Genomic DNA, 17,303 nt, shown 5'->3' with positions numbered 1-17,303 from the left:
CGTGGTGTGGAATCAACGGAATCAGTTGGATAGAGATCTTCAGGAGGAGTTCCAGACTCATCCGCTGGTGACGGCGAAAGAGCTCCGCAATCATCGCGAGCGGCCGCGACAGGTGAAGATGCTGACGAGAGAATTCATCGACGGTAAGAGACCGATGGATCGTGAGATTGACTGTCGCTGATGGGAATTGCCTTGCTATAGATAGTTTGTACAATAACAACTACGGTTACTTCTCGAAACACGCCACCATCTTTAGTCCCGGAGACCCGTTCTATTTCAACGAGATCGAGGACGGACCGGCGTTTCATCGCATGCTCGGGGAACGCTACGAGGAGTTCGAGGACCGGCTGGATGAAGTCAACCCAGATATTTCTCGTCAGCTGTGGCATACGCCCACGGAGCTTTTCCGACCCTACTACGGAGAGACCATCGCCCGGTACCTGGTGTCGAACTATAAGTTGACGCTGTACCCCTACCACGACCTGATCATATATGAAATGGGTGCGGGAAATGGAACGATGATGAGGAACATTTTGGATTACATTCGCGACACCGATCATGAGGTCTACCAGCGGACCAAGTTCAAGATTATTGAGATTTCGCCGGCGCTGGCATCGCTTCAGATGAAGAACTTAAACGAGTCGCTGGATGCGGCTGGCCACCAGGACCATGTGGAGATTATCAACCGCTCGATCTTCGACTGGGATACCTACGTTCACTCGCCGTGCTTCTTCCTGGCGCTAGAGGTGTTCGATAACTTTTCCCATGATGCCATCCGCTACGACCTGAAGACGGAGCTGCCGCAGCAGGGCGGCGTGTTGATTGACTCCAATGGCGAATTCCATGAATACTACAATACGCAGCTGGACCCGGTGGCTGCTCGCTTCATGCGCGTGCGCCAGGCTGCGGCGCGGCGGAAGTTCCGCTCGCCGATCCCGCCCAAGTACAAGAGGTTATTCCGCAATCAGGAGTACTCGCCGCCGGAGTATATTCCCACCCGACTGATGCAGTTCTTCGACATCCTGAACACCTACTTCCCGGGACACCGTCTGGTGTCCAGTGACTTTAACATTCTCCCCGATGCCGTGCCTGGTGTTAATGCGCCCGTGGTGCAGACGCGGTACAAGAGACGGACCGTTCCAGTGACGACGCCATTTGTAGGTCCCCTCTGATGATGCTGCTGGCCGGATACTGACTGTGCATTAGGTCCACCAAGGGTACTTTGATATCTTCTTCCCGACCGACTTCAACACGACCGAAGACATCTATCGGGCCATCACGGGCAAGCTGACGCAGGTGATGAGCCACGAGGACTTTATGCGCCGGTGGGCGTACATCGAGGACACGGAGACGAAGAACGGGGAGAACCCGCTGTTGAGCTGGTATAAGAACGCCAGCATGTTGATTACGGTGTAGCGCGTTGCCTGTACGATAGTCTTGAATATCCAGTGATGATTGAGTTCTCTGATTGCTGCTCGTGTTTGCTGCTCGTGTTTGTCCCGGCCGTAGCTGGACCTCGGCGCCTGATCGAGCCGGTTGGTTGGCGGGCCTGTCATCCGACCTCCATCCTCTGCTGCTTCTTCCATCAACCATTAGCCATTATGTCTTCCACCGTGAGGGGAACGGCACCAATCCAGTCAGCTTCCCCTCCCGTCCCCGCAGATACAAAGCTAATCCGGCTCCTTAAGTTTGACCGATAGACCGGATAGACGACCAGTAGCCTGATTGGCACACGACGCATATCATCTTATCTTCACCCCTGGTTCATCAACAAGATAAAACCTGAATCGACGGCCTGTAGGACGCCGGCTACGTATCCGCTATAAGTCCGGGTCATTGTGCCACTGTACGGCGAACAATCCGTAACCATCCTTCATCCTCACTCAGTACCACCTTACAACCCAAGAACCATGACGATCCCAACTTGGAAACCGACCGTCCTCAAGAAACGCGCCGCTCAGTTGGCTGCCATTCCGCACGGCTGGCGTCTCCCAGAGTCCATTCTCGCCAATCCGCCACTCAATTCCCTTGATGCTATCCGCACTTGCGGCATCCTCAGTGAGGAGGAACTGAGATGGACGGAGATAGATGACAGTACCGTGCTGCTGGCCATGCTGGCGACCCGGGAGATCACTTCCGTTCAACTCACGACGGCGTTTTGTAAGCGCGCGGCCGTTGCGCAGCAGCTGACCAAGTGTCTGACGGAGATTTTCTTCGAGCGGGCGCTGGTGCGGGCGAAGGAATTGGATGATATGCTGGAGGAGACGGGCACGGTGACGGGGCCGTTGCATGGGTTGCCGGTTTCGATTAAGGATCGGTTCGATGTCGAGGGGCTTGATACTACTGTTGGTTTGTTGCATCGTCTTCCTACACTACTCGGCTGGTATGATAGCTAACGGGATGCAGGCTGGGTAGGATTAGTAGGCAAACCAGCCAAGAGCAACAGCAGTATCGCCAATTCACTCCAGTCAATGGGCGCCGTGCTGTACGTGAAGACGAACGTACCGCAGTCTCTGATGGTAACAACCACTGCAACACACATCAGGAATCACGCTAATCAAGTCAGATGTCCGATTCCTACAACCACGTCTTCGGCCAATCCATCAACGCCTTCAACAACCAGCTCATCTCCGGCGGGAGTTCCGGCGGCGAAGGCGCCCTCATTGGCAGCGGCGGCAGCGTCCTAGGGATCGGAACAGATATCGGAGGCTCGATTCGCATCCCATCCAACCTGCAGGGCTTGTACTCGATTTGTCCCACGACAGGCCGAGTCCCATGGAACTGCTCTTTGTAAGGCCTCCCCATACTCAACTTCCAGCCAACAACTAACACTCCCCCTCCAGCCTACACCAGCACTACCTCGTCCCTCCCGTGGCAGGGCCTATGGCCCGGAGCCTCTCCACAATCGAACACTTCATGCAATCCCTCCTCGACTCAGAACCCTGGACCATCGACCCCCGCTGTATCCCCATCCCCTGGCGAAAGGACCTCGCCGCGAAACCCACCCGGAAACTCCGCCTAGGAATCATCTACGACGACGGAGTCGTCAAACCCCAACCCCCGATTACCAGGGCAATGCGCGAAGTCGCCCAGAAACTGCAAGACGCTGGCCATGAAGGTTCGCCCCCTCCCCATCCCTCTTACATTAGTACAATCCCAATTGCAACTCCTTTAACTAACTGTCCAGTCTTCGAATGGGACACCACCCTCCACAGCACCGGCACCAACCTCTGGACCAAAGCTATCCTCGCCGACGGCGGCCAACACTGTCGTCACCTATGCGATATTGTCGGCGAGCCCTTAATCGAAGGGATGATCGTAGGGACTGAGAAAGACGAACTATCCCTCCCAGAACGCGAAGAGGTATCATACCCTCCTCCCATCCCATCCCCAACCCCAACCCATACCACCCACCCTAACAAAATAATAATAATAATAATAATAATAATAATAATAATAGCTCGAACAAACCATCCAAACCTACCAATCCACCTTCCTCAGCGCCTGGCACATAACCCACATCGACGCCCTCCTCATGCCCGTAACCCCCTGGGTCAACTACCGCCCCAAATCCTGGGTTCTCAGTTCCCAATGGCTGGGCTACACGGCTCTCTGGAACCTGCTCAATTATGCGGCGATCACGGTGCCGGTTACCAAGGTGGATCGGGTTCTTGATATGCCTGGGGAGGATTGGGTGGGGTATCTGCCGAGGAATGACGCGGATCGGTTTAATTGGGGGCAGTGTATGTTTATTCCTTTTTTTCTTTTTGGGGTTGGGATGGGTTGTAAGGAATGGAATGAATGGCTAATGTGTGGGGTGTAGATGATGTCGATTTGGTCCAGGATATGCCGATTACGGTACAGATTGTGGGGGGCAGGTTTGGAGAGGAGAAGGCTGTTGCGGTGGGGAAGGTTTTGGAGGATGTACTTGGTAGGTAGGTGGGCGGTTCGTATAGGACCAGTATCAAAGTTGGGACGTGGGATAGGATGGTAGTTACATATCTACAGAGAGGTATTTCATTATGCATATTGATTGCTGTTTGTCGGAATGGTGATTCACATGTAGGTGCATACATACTCAGATTCCAATTCTATGGCGATTGACCTACAACTTCGCCTCCGTATTCCCCTGCCACGCGAATCCAATCTTCTTCCCAATGCCCGGCTCCACGATCACATTCACCACGGTGACCGTATCACTCTGGAAGCCCTCTCTCGTAGCAATCTCCAGCTCCTGCTCCGTGCGCACGAAATACCCCTTCCCGCCACACATCGTCGCCAGCATCTCATACCGTGTCTCATACAGCAGACTCGTCGAGCGGAGACCCTTCTTCCCGTCGGCGGACTTGGTATCGTTCAGGGCCGTCTCATGCTGCAAGGTCTTCCAGGCGTCTTCGGTGGTCGTGTCACCGTGGTAAATGCCCGAGTTATTGATCACGTAGATCAGCGCGGGGATGCGATAGCGCGCGAGGGTTTCGATCTCCATGGCGCTGAATCCGAAGGCGCTGTCGCCTTCGAGGGCGATGATTTTCTTGGGCGGGGAGCCCGGGAGGGCGTTGAAGGCTTCGTGGGCTGCCACGATGTAGCCGAGGCCGACGCCCATGGTGGCGTAGGTGCCGGCGTCGAGGCGCTGGCGGGGGTGGTGGAGTGGGAAGATGGAGCGGGAGATGTCCATGGTGTTGGCGCCTTCGGAGACGTAGACGATGTTGCCGTCCTCCAGGGGGGTTAAGGTGTTCAGGGTCGATTTGATGATGTGGTAGGCGCGCTGGTATGTCAGTGGGGAGTTTGGTGGAGTGGGTAGCAGAGCGGCCTTTTGGGCTTTGTCTTCGTTCTTTTTGGCCGAGGTGGCTAGGATGGAGGTGAAGTTGTCGTTGGCGGAGGACGAAGGGGAGTATCTCCAGTTGGCGAGAGAGGAGAGTAGCTGGTCGACGACTAGACTGATGTCCCCCAGGATGCCGAGCTCGGCCGTGCCTGCGTTGCGGCCAATTTCCTCGGCGGAGATGTCCACCTGGATGATCTTTGCGGTGGATGACCATTTCGGCGCCTCGCCGTAGTGGAGGATCCAGTTGAGACGTGCACCAAGGACCAGGACGACGTCGGCGTTCTTCAGGGCCGCGCTGCGTGCGCTGGATGCGTTCAACGGATGCGAGTCCGGCACCACGCCCTTGCCCATTGGGGTGGGCAGGAAAGGGATCTGGGTCTGCTCCACCAGCTGGTTGATGCCCGGTTCTGCGCGCGCGTATGCGGCGCCCTTTCCGATCACCAGCAACGGGGAGCGAGCGGTCCGGAGCAACTGTGCGGCCTTCAGGATCAAGGCCGGGTCTCCACTGGCTCTCGGGGGGGACGGGACCCGTAGGGTTTCCGGCTGAGGCAGACGATAGCCGGGGGAGGATTTGCCCTGGATGATATCGGCGGGGAGGTCGACAAAGGTCGGGCCTGGACGCCCGTACCAGCAGGTTCGGTAGGCATTCTTGAGGGCGCCGGGGATGAAGTCGAGGGTGGAGGCGCGGACGGCGAGCTTGGTGTGGGGGGTGAGGAGCGAGATGGCGTCCAATTCCTGAAAGGCGCCTTTGGTGATGCCTGTGGTCTCCGCGGAGCCGGCGAGGACGAGCAGAGGGAAGTTGTTCGCGGAGGCGTTTCCAATCTGGACGAGGAAGAGCAGGTCAGTTAGCATGACAGCCAAGAGGCGCCTAGCGGTGTGAGGAGAACGGAGGAGCTTACGCCGGCCAGGGCGTGGAGAACCCCGGGCCCTCCAACAACCAGGCACACGCCCGGTCGCCCTGTCATGTACCCATAGACACTGGCCGCATAGCCACACGCCTGTTCGTTGCGAAAGGCCACGAATCGAATGCCCAGGTTGATGGCCTCTTCGGCGATCTCCACCACGGGGATGCCAACAATCCCGAAGATGACCGTCACGCCCAGATCGCGCAGCGTGCGGGCGATCAGTTGAGCGCCGGTGATGGTAGTCATTGTGATTAGTGGCAGCTAGCAAGAAGATTGCGAGACTGACTCCGTTGTACAGTCCTGGCTTGCTATGGTTGGGAGGAGGCAGAGGGCCGAGGTACATTCGCGGGTGACGCAACGGATGGTCTGCCCGAGGCAGCCATGTTTTACTCGAAAAACAACAACAACATTCGCATTTACGAAGTATAGAATATAGAATACGCCACTCTCCGATGAGGACCCAGTCCGCAAATATATGGTATCCAACATACAACTAGATAGCTCAGCATCCAGGCTGAGCCTTAACCACGCTTCTAGAACTCAAACTCCTTCCGGAACACATTCACATCCATGCCAGCCACCACCTGGTCGGCCAGATCCCGCCGTCCCATCTGGCTAAACACCCGCCGCAACGTGTCATACAGATTCGTGCTCTGGTTCTGACTGATATTAACCATCCGGTTGATCTGCTCATTGTCGACGCCGTCGCCACCCATAATTTCGCGCGCCCGCTCAATACCCTCCTGCTCCACCACCCGGTGCATGGACAGCGCTCCCAGCAGGTGTTGCGCGGCCTCCGGGTAACACCCGATGTTGATGCACGACACCCCCAGGTTGTAACGCGCCCGGACAAAGTTGGGGTTGATGTTCAATGCCTGCTCGTAGGCCTCGATCGCCTCCTCGGACCGACCCGAGTTGGCCAGCGTAGCACCAAGTCGGTTCCACAGCAGGTGGAGCTGCTCCTGTTGGTTCGAGGTGCCCGATTCCGTCGACGCCAGCGCGGCAGAGAAGCAGTCAACCGCCTTGTCGTACTCCTCCGCGCAGTAGAAGAGCACGCCCAGGCCGACCTGGACATCAGGGTCCATTTGCTCGCCCGAGGGTGACAGCTGAGCCGCCTGGATAAAGAGGTCGGTTACGCGGTCGTGCAGTAGCTGCCGATCTGTAAATCCCAAGTCGGCATCCGAGGAAAGATCCTTGGGGTCGATAATCTGAGGATACTTGACGGAGAGCCACCGCTCGAGGGTGCGGTAGGCCGTCGAGTCATAGCCCTCGTTGGTGTAAGACACAGCCAGGCCCATCAGCGCATCCAAGCTGTTGGCGTCGATCTTCAGGGCCTGCTCCAGCGCTCGGATAGCCGGCAATTCCTTCTCATTCTGAGCCTGGGCTGATCCCAGCATGGTCCAGGCCTGGACATGTTGCGGGTCTTTCTGAACCGCCGCCTCAAAAGCCAAGGCAGCCAGCGAGAGATTGCCACCCTCACGCATGATCTTCACACCCTCCTCGAACGGATTGGTCACGTTCCGGAACACGTTCTCCTCTTCAAACATGTAGTCACCTAGTTGGGGGTTACGGAAGCGAGTATTGAGCGTGTCGAAACCCTCCCAATCACCCATATCGCCCGCGTGGAAGTTCTCGTGAACGTCGAATAAGTTGTCTCCCTCTTCGGCCAATTTCCTGTTCGTTGCGGTCTCAGCTTGGACCCTCTCCCACACGCTTTCAAAAGCACCATAATCTTGATCTTGCGCCGTACTGGTAAGGGGGACTGACCTGTCCAGATCATTCAGCTCCGCCTCCACAGCGGCATTAGCCTCTTCGTCCTCCTTCTGGGTATCCGCCGTCTCCATCTCCGCAAACTGCGCCTCCCAGTTCTCATCGTCCAGTTCGACCATGCGTCCCTTGCCCTTATCCTGCGTAGTCGCTTCCGCCGGCTGCTGCTGCTGCTGCATCGCCATTGGACCAAAAGTCTGCGGCATCATCCCCATCCCACCCATCCCCATATACCCCCCCATCCCCATAGGCCTTTGATAGCCCGCCATCATCGGAGACTGAGACGACGCCACCGAGCCCGCCGTCTGAGGCATCCCAGCCCTACTCTGCTGCTGAAACCGAGCAAACTCAGCGGGGGTAAACCCCGGCGAATTATTCATCATGGGTCCCTGAGGCCCCGCAAAGGCAGCCTCCATCCGGGCATGCTCACCAGCATCAAACTCAGCGGCCCAGCCGGGCGAACCTGTTCGGGGCGGGGTCGTCTGGAACTGATCTAGCTCGCGCCGCAACTGTTCCATCGCAAACGGTTGCGGGGGTGCCCCGGGGAGTTGGCCGGGTTGTTGGGCGAATTCGTCCATCATCTGGATGTATTACCAATCACTCGTTAGCAACACTGGATGGGATGAGTGTCTATCGTGCATGCTTGCTCGCTCGTACCTGATCTTGTCCGCCCATCATGCCGCGGGATCGCATGCCTTCTTGCATGCCTCCTAGGCCCCTCCCTACCAGGCGATCTCGTTGTAAGGACTTATCATCTTGGACGTGCTTGGTGAACTGAGTCAACGGGTTTCCCGCCGTCGAGCACTCGGCGCCACCAAGGAATGACATGTTGTAGTGGGGTCGTAGCGGATTCGTAACGGGTTCGGGTTCGGGTTCAGTTTATCTCATGAATATTCACAGGGGAAGGTCAAGATCTCGGGGATTTGACCGATTCGATGGCAAAGGCGTCCAGGGGAGTTGTGAGGGGAAGCACCGATCGTGGGGTTTCGGAGCCGCTCTGCAGCCGATCGGACAGATACCGAGGCTCCCCGGTAGTCACGTGCATCCCATGCATTCTATTGTGTAAGGCCCCGAGGAATAATGATAAATAGTCTATCTAGAATACAAAACTATAAAAGAAATCGTTCAGGTATAATACATGACAATTTTCCCTCCCGAAAGCCTCTGCCAAACCGGAAAGATATCACCCAGGCCAGCCGTGGTAGACTACTTACTCAGGGTTATTGGCTTTAGCAGCCCTGACGAGCGGCTCAGTCACGCGCCGGTTGGTGCCCTCGCTGAAGTCAATGCGCAGCTTTCTCCCATACGGCATCTTGTTCTCCAAGATGCCAAAGGCCTGCTGGGCACTGGCAACGCTGATGAACTCCGCATGCACGAAACCCCGAGGGTGTCCGGTGTGACGATCCACGGCGACCCGCACATCAATGACATTCTGCACATCCTTGAACAACTCATTGATATCCCGATCGGTCATCTCAAACGGCATGTTCCCGACATACAAGGTCTTCGACGGCGGCCTCTTCTCCCGGTAGGTGTACAGGTTGTTCTGGGCGAATTGCACGGTAACGCGACGTCCCTCGTAGAGGCGCAGATGCATGGCGGCCACGGCGCGGTGAGCCGTATCGGTACAATCGAATTGCACATAGCCGTACCTAATCATGAGATTTTAGTTAGATTGGTGTGTCCGTAAACGTATCCGCCTCGCCCACTCACCCTTTGCTGAGTCCCCGGCTGTCAAACACGACAATCGCCTGCTCGACGGTTCCGTATTTCTCCATGGTCTGGCGCAGATCCTCGGCGGTCACATCGTAGAAGAGATTCCCAATGAAAACCGTCTCCTTCGGGTCCGCAGGCGTCGACAGGAGCCGGGAGCGCTTTCTCCGCTTCGCAGCGATGGCCTCATTGATACTTTCTGCGGAGGGACGTTCCGCTCCGACGAACCGGAATGATGGGGCTCCATCGTGGGATTCCGTCTGGGATTCAGTCTCGGCCGGGGCATCGGTGCTGGCAGGCTCGGATTGGGGTTTGGCTTCGTCGCTGTTCCAGCGGCTCTGGAGAAGCGGCTGTGAGATTCGGAGAGGAACGGTTACGCGAGATGTGAAGGATGGAATCGCTCGGGTTGAGCGCAACGGCGCGGGGGCCGTCAACGACAGAAGCCGACAAGCTGCGCGGAAGGAATACCTGTGTAGGAGTTCATGGTTAGTTGGAACACGAATTCAACCATTCCCTTCAGGTGCCGTGCGATCAACTTACATGTTTCTCTTATCAAAGCGACACCTCCCGGAAAAAAATAATTTTTAAACAAAACAAGGATTTTCGGGGAACTTCACCAGAATCTACTGGGATTCCGCTACTTCGGCGGTTGGCTTGGAAATGGGTTTATCCGAGCCGCATCGGTCACGTGGCTGGCTCTGGCCGGCAATGGAGGTCTGTGGCCGGGCCATTTTGAGTGTACCCCGAGATTCTATATCGGCAAAGATCATGCCTATCATATTAGATGTAGGTAATAGATCCAAAGGAGACTCATAAAATAGCCGCATAAATGATTCAACTACTTTACATCATGTCCGATACAGTGATATCATCCAAGCCCTGACCCATTCAGACACCAACTCCGCAATATATATATACCTTGAAAAGAAGAAGACACGCCTCGTGAGAGGAGATCAGCCAATCGATAAGGAACATCAAAGAGGAACCGCACAAACTTAGCCTCCACACTAACTTTTGCTATTTAACTTTCGTATCATACGTGGCCGAGCTGAGGTCGGCAAGGCATCATGATGCCCCCTGCCCCGAATTACCGTTGGCAGAAAATGTTGTCGCGGCACCTGGGCTGCTGTTCTCATAACCGTTGGCTTCTAGCGAGAAGAGATTCGGGCCACGAGGCAAGCGAATCCTGTCGGCACCACCATTCTGAACCGCTGGCAGCTGCGTAGGCGACAGCGGATTTTGGCCCTGTTGCTGCTGTATGTCTGCAGAGGGCCACCATTGTGACGAAGGCTCCAGCGTCGAGTTCTGAATGTAGGTATCCCAAGCATCCTGATGGCCGGTTAGCCCAGAAGATTTCATATCCAAGAGAACTACATACCCAGTCCAGGTTAAGCTGCATATCAGGCATTTGTCCAAACATCGTGTTAAAAAGTGAAGGTGCTGCGGGCATATCGGCCGTCGTCCCAAACGTCCCCGGTGCTGGTAAAGGTGCCTCTGCCATCTTGAAGGCGATGTCATTGAGGGATTGGTGGCCGGGGTTCATGGGGCTCATCCCGCTGCTGAGAAGGCCGAGAGTCATCGCCGCACTTTGTTTCTCGTCCTGCGGCTCGAATGTCGGCGCGGCAGCAGTGTTTTCAGGGAATCCCAAGTTCAGCTTGGCAAGCATCACCCCTAGAGCTCCTCCAGCTTTCCAAGCCTCCAGTGTCTCGTCTTGCAGTTCCACCCATATCTCCTTGGACCGCTGCAGAGCTGCCAACATTTCCTCTCGTCGTTCTCTACCCCAGGCATAGGAGTCACTGGACGCTCTGCTTGCAGCCTGAAGCCGTTGTCCATTATATAGATCGATGCATATGATGGTCCCGGCAAGGAGATAATCGGTGGAGCAAAGCGAGGTGACTCGGTTGTGTCGACTTCGTAGGCGGCCTGTGGGTCGAGTCTCCGTGTGAAGTAATGACTGATATCGCAACAGCTCCATGGCAGAATCGATACATGTCCTTCTCGAGTACGTAAACCGAGGATTATCACGGGCTCGGACAAGGTATTTTCGATGAAGGACACATTGTGCTTTGTGGTAAACGCTCACCACCTAAACACCGTCAGTACCGGACAGAAGCATCATGAGAGCAACTTACGGCAAACCGTGACAGGATGAGATTTGGCGACTCGAGCGGACAGTCTTCAATCGGACGAACCAGCAAGTGCTCCGGTATCAAATCCCGGGCTCGGCGAAGTTCAGCATCAAGCTCCATGACCTTGTCGTATGATGATGCAGTTTGGAGGGGAGAAGTCGACTCAAGGACACGACCGAAGACAAATGTGAGGCGAGATTTGGCAATGAGGTAAGATATGGGGGTAGGTTCATTTGGCGGACGGGATGGAGGAAGCTCCTGGCAGTTCTCGTCGAAATCGTCGTCATACAGATTCCGGGGAAGATCCGTGTCACTGTCAGCGCTGCGAATCATGCTGGGCAGGCCGATTTGAGAAGAACACAGTAGGTCGGCTTGCCGTACGAATGACCACACTCGACGACGCATTTCACCTTGGAAAGGCGTGATGTTAGGGAACATTTTGGAATCACGGTGATACCCCATCCTCATGGCCAGTCTCGTGATCACGCCCACCAGCACCCAAACGGATACGTCCGCTTCTCGTGTTTGACAGAGGTCGCCGTGAAGGTGGAATATCAAGCTTTCGATCAAGTTTGGATACGACTTGGTGTAGTCTGCCAAGGTAAGGCATTGCGCCACTAGATTCCTAAATGTGCCAGCCATGTCCAAGGACTTGCCCCGGAACTCGGGTGGCTCATCTCCATCCCGATAGTACGATAACATGGCCAGTCGCATCATGGAAAAGAGCATGGCAATCCAGACAGTACAGGTCTGCGAAGGGTCTTCCCAATGTTTGTTATACTAGAACACAGTTAGTACGATGCCTCTCTTCGACGAGGCGCAATCGTCTCTGGCCTACCTGGGCTTGAAAAGTTGGGCCATGGAGAATGTCTGCTCCCCATGTCAGTATTGTCAGACATCATATGCAGGGAAAACGATCGTTGGCTTACGAGTTGAAGGGTCATAGCAGCTGAAATAACGCGCAATCAGTATGTCGGTCGTGTACTTGGACGGAAAAGAAGACATGATTTCCCCTCGGGTCAGAGGTTTCGTAGCCCCAAACAACAATGCAGAGCCAGGAACGTCGGTAGGAAGCTTGGTAGCCTTCAACTTCTCGGCTTGTTCCTCGTACTGTTTCTTGTGTGTCTGGAAGTAATTGCGGACTTCCGCAATCTAGAAAGCATGATCAGCACGTCGACCGAGCTCGCTTGCTGATAAAAACCTACATCATGCATTACTGTCGCCCAATGAGCTTCGCTGAAGTACCATGACTTATTGTTGTCCACCTTCATGATCCCGAACGACTTCGTGACTTGCTCAGTGTCACTCTCCTCCGGGCCATTGGGTGATTCATCCTCTAGGTCTAGATCACCTGTGTGCGGTACCGAACCAGTGCTGCTGCTATTGCCTGATATTGCAGCAAGCGCCGCAGCTGGACCTGCGGTCTGTGATCCATTCGTCATTAACGAGAGAACGAGGCTTTCCAGCCGATCAATCCGGTTCTGCATATCATCTGGCGAGCTTGAAGCAGACTGTTGGGGCGTATTCTTTTTTCGTACATTCGCCTGGGCGTATGAACATGACGCAGCATCGCCTCGCTTGACGCAGTTCTCGCAAGGGTTTGCACGGTTGCATTTCAGCCTGTTCATCAGGGATCAGTAAGCGACCCCGATCCATGATGTCTAGAAGCCTTACTTCCTATGCCGGCAGGGTCCACAAGAGAGAGGCACCCGATTCCTTTTTCTGATAACCCTGAATTGCCCTTCCGGCGAAAATGCGCTAGCACTCGACGAGGTTGTAGACGGAGGTGTGGGAGACATTCTGCAATATGTGGTCGAAACAACCTCGGACCTAGTAGATGGTGATTTCTTATCCTCGCACTTCTATCGCTCGGATGTATAGATGTATGCGTAGAGAACCACAAAGGGACAAGACGGTCTAAGAGTAGACGAACTGCCAAATCTTTGCAGCTTATTACCTCAATTAGCGCAAGTCCCTGTGTCGCAGTGCCGCCCTAAACCACGTTCCAGCGGTTAGGTTGGCGCAACTAGAGGAATGCGATGTATCGACGGCGCGCGACTGCCGGCACAGTCTCGTTGCTGTTCCACCCAGCGAAGCTTGAGCCGACAAACAGCACAAGTCGGCGACGAGGTTGAAGGCGCGTAAATTTCACCCGAGTCGTCCGCACCGCTGAGAGAAGGGACTGGCGGGAGGTGAGGTGCTGAGCACTAAGGAGGGGCGCGATAATGTGGATGCGGTCGGAGCAGCTGGGTGCGATCAAACCACAACCACCTGCGCAGTGTCAAGAGGGATGTCAGGTATGCTGGATAAGCTATTAGGGATGTCTGGCGAGATGAGCGAGAAATGGGGAAGTCGGGTTTGGATAGGATAGCACCTCCACCGAAGGACGACGACGACGTCGTTGGTTTGCTTTGCTTAGTGTTCAAGTTGGCTATCTCCGTTATCACCTTTCAAGGCGGTCAAGGATCTGGGAAAGGCCAGGCTGACGTAAGGCTGGAGGAGGGGAATCGTTTCACTTGAGGGGAGAGCATAGGCGAGGATCAGGTTCCGAAGAAGAAAAGAGACCCGCGATGATTTAGGCCTGCAAAGGACGCGGTTATGTAAGACGGCTATTCCGACTCCTCTTGCGTGAGGCTTGTCTCGCGATCGAGCAGGCTGGACCAGGCCATGATGCATGGTCTTCCGTCCAGGGGTCCGCCCTGAATCCTTGGGCTGGGGACGAGCTGCTCATTTGCTCGGTCGGTCCGAAAGTGGACAACCGGTTGACTCACAGTGTGTGTTCTCCGTACTAATACTTCCTCTGTGGTGACGGGCGACACTGGAATTTTTGGAGGAGTTAAGTAGGAGATAGATTAGGTCCGGACCGGCAGACGACCGAAGCGCCATACTAAGTGCTCACTGCTCCGTACCTCGTAGAGCTGGAGCAACTCTGGAGGGGTCTGACCAAGCACCTCTCTACTCTGAAATTTTCTGTCGCATCTACTCCGTATCTGTCTATACTAGTCGGAAGTGGTTCTGCTGCAGTGGTGAAAGCTAACCGTATCATCCAGATCACATCACGGAGGAACCAATCAGAAGCCCGAACTTACCGATGGAAGTGCTGTGCTGCTCAGCGCTTAGTACTCTGTGTAACATGCTTTGCAAATGAATGACACGGAAGGGAACTCAGCACACTCCACCGGGTAGTTGACAATTCACCAGATGCTGGTGAGGAGTAAACATCACTGTGCCGTGAACGGGCAATGATGGAGGGACCAAAAGGCTGGACCGGCCATTAGGTTACTAACGAACTGGATTGCTGCGGAAATCGAGCGACTTTCCCTTTCTGCTTTAGGTCGAACTTGGCGCCGCTTTTTGCTCACTGAGCGGCCCGGAGCGTGGGAGGAGCACAAAAGTGTGTGTCTTGAGCAATCCCTGAGCGATCCCGGATTAATCCGGGAGTCGACTTAGAGAAGTGACCGTCACCCTGACCGCATGCTTGAGTTTACACAATCTAGTCATGTAACCTAAATAAAATGTGCACTACTAATATCATCTATTTCACTTTCGTCTCGCCGGCGTGCCCGTCATTTTCCTGGTCCTCAAAAAACATTAAGCCCTGTTTTAATGATTATTTCATGTTTAACCCAAACTTCCTAACAGTGATATATTCTTGAGCGCTAATTAGGTCAATCCAAGTTCTTACCATAGTTACTAAAGAGGTTTGCTTAGAGGTCAACGATGCTCTACAGCCACTCTAGACCTATACTTCTCCTATCTACTACTTTTTAGACCTCGTAATATATAACTGCACCAGAGGCCTTGAAACTTGTCTATTCGTAGCATACATGTGATAAGTTACTCTAGAAATACCTAAAAGCTGAATGAGGTTTAGTAGTATAGATAGTATAAGGCCTTTCCACAGGCACACGTTGAATCACTTAATCTACGAATAAAGACTTTCAGTATAGTTTCCATTTCTTCAAGACATGCTGATTTGGAGATGGAATTAAATATTGTATTCTTTTTTGTTACATTATGCTGGAGTCATACAGTATCACTTTCTCAAATATCTTCTAAAGTGCCATAATCACATGTCCTGGCAGGGGAATAGGTGATTACTGTGGGTACCTTTTACTCTCGGTATTAGTATTATGTATAAAATAGCTCAGGTACAACATCTTTAGCTTGAGATAATGAGATAGGTATTTTTTTAGTGGTGTGTATAGCAATAAGTTGGTATCTAGGAAACTTTAAGTTTACAGCCTTAACTGGGAAATCGTATGAGAATGTATCAAGGAATGACCCAGTTAGCTGGTCTATCCAATTTTATCGACTACACTGTAGATGTGCCAGTTTATTCATCTCTAGTTTAAATAACCAAGCACCTCAAAGACCAAGAATGGAGGAAGAGATAGTTAATTGTATTCTTGTTACTCATGAAAATGAAGGCTACTCCTTTCATGTCGCGGGAGAGTGTGAAAGGCAGACTACAGTATTCTGTCATTGAGGCTGAATACAGGGCACATGTAAGGTCGGTTGAATGGATGATATACATGATAGTATAGTCGTGTGATCCGAGAGCCTGTTGTGGAACATATTGTAAGGCGGTAGAAGGGAAAAAGAATTCCACGAATTATCAGTGTTGGAGAACTTTTGGCATATTTTGCACGAAATTTGGAAGCCTATAATCATTCATGTGACTTATCGTACTAGTATGAACCTAAGCATACTAGTATAGTAAAAGAAACAAGGAATAACCATTCTTCGCTTGCAGCGAATAGCAAGCAGAGAAGTAGGGTTGTCTCCTGCCAATGGTCAGCAGTCATGGAAGGAAAACACCAAGTGATTTGGCCGATTAGGGCGGCCGTGCGTTACTGCCAGGTGAGTACCAAAGATTGATGGTAGACATCTCAATGTTTAGTAAAGATAAATTGACAGTTATCAGCTAGAGCTACCAACCCTTGATTAGGTGCCAACAAGATATAAAGGATGTCCAACCACCCATACATGTGATGGCTCAACAAACAACTCTTGATGCGTCGATTGCGTACATCTGACCTTTGTCACAAAGACAAGACATGGTCTAACACTCAAATTTCTTTGCATGAATGTCCATTGTTTGTTATCCATATTTTATATATACCTGTCATGTCATCCGGCTGTTCTCCCTCCAGGCCTATAACTAGATATGTTCCAGCTCAGGTACATTTAGAACGAGACCAGTCTAGGTACGTCGCAACCTTCCTGTCGACATCACGACGAGTCGCATCCTTGGCTGACATCTCAGGCGTAAAATCTTGGGAGAAGTACTCTTGAAGTAATATGTGCTTGTTTCACATATTCCACCAATTTAAAATATACAGCAGCTCGCCACGACACAGACACTTGATTCAAGGCAATACGGGGCGCTTTTGCCTCTGTCCAATCTCGGATAGCCTCGATTCTGGATCATGAGCCCGAGTTCAGACAAGCTGCGATTCACCTTCCGGATGAGTTCCAGTATGGGCAGAGTCCCAGCCATGGGCAGAGTCCCTTTCTCATTCAACAATGCATTTGTGAAGCCGTGGTAGGCAAGTTCACATTCATTTGGAAGTATACATGCATGAAGATGCGACTTTCAATAAGTTGACTAGAAAATCATCTGACGGTGAGGTGAATTTACTGCTTGCTACTGGAGTTGATGTTCCGGTTAGATCCACTGCCTCGACTGGTCTACCGCCTGAGACTGGTCTGACCAGTCCACCGCTCGAGGTTACATACCGCCTGAAATCTTCCTCACCGCCCGAGCTTGGACAAGGCCTGAATTAAATCTATCGCCTGATGGATGACTTCCCCTCAAGGCGGTAAGACTGAAATTCACCGCTAGGTTATATACCATTCATTGGAAACGATACAGCTTCCTTGGTATACATTGTACCGTATCAGCTTCTTCTACGCCACACTGTGGCTCGACTATGACCTTACGTACATCGGCTTGTCGATAAC

General features: G+C 53.2%; 4 protein-coding genes across 4 annotated transcripts; 1 reads left to right on the top strand and 3 right to left on the bottom strand.

Moving 5' to 3' along the window:
* Window positions 1–118: 118 nt before the first annotated feature.
* BO80DRAFT_453242 (amidase signature enzyme) lies at window positions 119–3,939 on the top strand (the record flags this gene model as incomplete). Its single annotated transcript, XM_025721990.1, has 10 exons — window positions 119–143; window positions 202–1,157; window positions 1,207–1,331; window positions 1,907–2,349; window positions 2,407–2,519; window positions 2,567–2,717; window positions 2,879–3,118; window positions 3,188–3,363; window positions 3,461–3,743; window positions 3,824–3,939. The coding sequence occupies 10 exons, from the start codon at window positions 119–121 to the stop codon at window positions 3,937–3,939; spliced, it is 2,628 nt and encodes an 875-aa protein (XP_025577914.1).
* An 83-nt stretch (window positions 3,940–4,022) lies between these two features.
* BO80DRAFT_491817 (indolepyruvate decarboxylase family protein) lies at window positions 4,023–8,459 on the bottom strand. The gene is made up of 4 exons (XM_025723723.1): window positions 8,152–8,459; window positions 6,351–8,075; window positions 5,722–5,988; window positions 4,023–5,644 (listed from the first exon to the last, which is right to left on the bottom strand). The coding sequence occupies exons 1-4, from the start codon at window positions 8,320–8,322 to the stop codon at window positions 4,106–4,108; spliced, it is 3,702 nt and encodes a 1,233-aa protein (XP_025577913.1). The 5' UTR covers window positions 8,323–8,459; the 3' UTR covers window positions 4,023–4,105.
* Window positions 8,460–8,535: 76 nt separating this feature from the next.
* Window positions 8,536–9,824, bottom strand: BO80DRAFT_401741 (nucleic acid-binding protein). Its single transcript, XM_025717580.1, has 3 exons — window positions 9,748–9,824; window positions 9,208–9,675; window positions 8,536–9,146 (listed from the first exon to the last, which is right to left on the bottom strand). Coding segments are annotated over exons 1-3 (912 nt in total). The 5' UTR covers window positions 9,750–9,824; the 3' UTR covers window positions 8,536–8,704.
* Window positions 9,825–10,272: 448 nt separating this feature from the next.
* BO80DRAFT_442700 (Zn(II)2Cys6 transcription factor) lies at window positions 10,273–13,135 on the bottom strand (the record flags this gene model as incomplete). Its single annotated transcript, XM_025721286.1, has 7 exons — window positions 10,273–10,536; window positions 10,586–11,293; window positions 11,340–12,116; window positions 12,175–12,206; window positions 12,266–12,488; window positions 12,542–12,956; window positions 13,011–13,135. 7 exons carry the CDS (start codon window positions 13,133–13,135, stop codon window positions 10,273–10,275), a joined length of 2,544 nt encoding a protein of 847 aa, XP_025577911.1.
* Window positions 13,136–17,303: the final 4,168 nt, after the last annotated feature.

The sequence above is a fragment of the Aspergillus ibericus genome (assembly GCF_003184845.1).
Source record: "Aspergillus ibericus CBS 121593 unplaced genomic scaffold BO80scaffold_9, whole genome shotgun sequence".
NCBI classification, from domain to species: Eukaryota; Fungi; Ascomycota; class Eurotiomycetes; order Eurotiales; family Aspergillaceae; genus Aspergillus; species Aspergillus ibericus.
The sequence above is the reverse complement of the archived record's forward strand: the minus strand, read 5'-3'. Positions and strand labels throughout refer to the sequence as shown.

Coding starts and splice junctions, on each gene's coding strand:
- BO80DRAFT_491817 (XM_025723723.1), bottom strand. CDS start 8,322: ATGTCATTCCTTGGTGGCGCCGAGTGCTCGACGGCGGGAAACCCGTTG. Junction 8,076..8,151: donor TGATGGGCGGACAAGATCAG/GTACGAGCGAGC, acceptor TAATACATCCAG/ATGATGGACGAATTCGCCCA. Junction 5,645..5,721: donor TTCTCCACGCCCTGGCCGGC/GTAAGCTCCTCC, acceptor TTCCTCGTCCAG/ATTGGAAACGCCTCCGCGAA.
- BO80DRAFT_401741 (XM_025717580.1), bottom strand. Junction 9,147..9,207: donor AGCCGGGGACTCAGCAAAGG/GTGAGTGGGCGA, acceptor TCTCATGATTAG/GTACGGCTATGTGCAATTCG.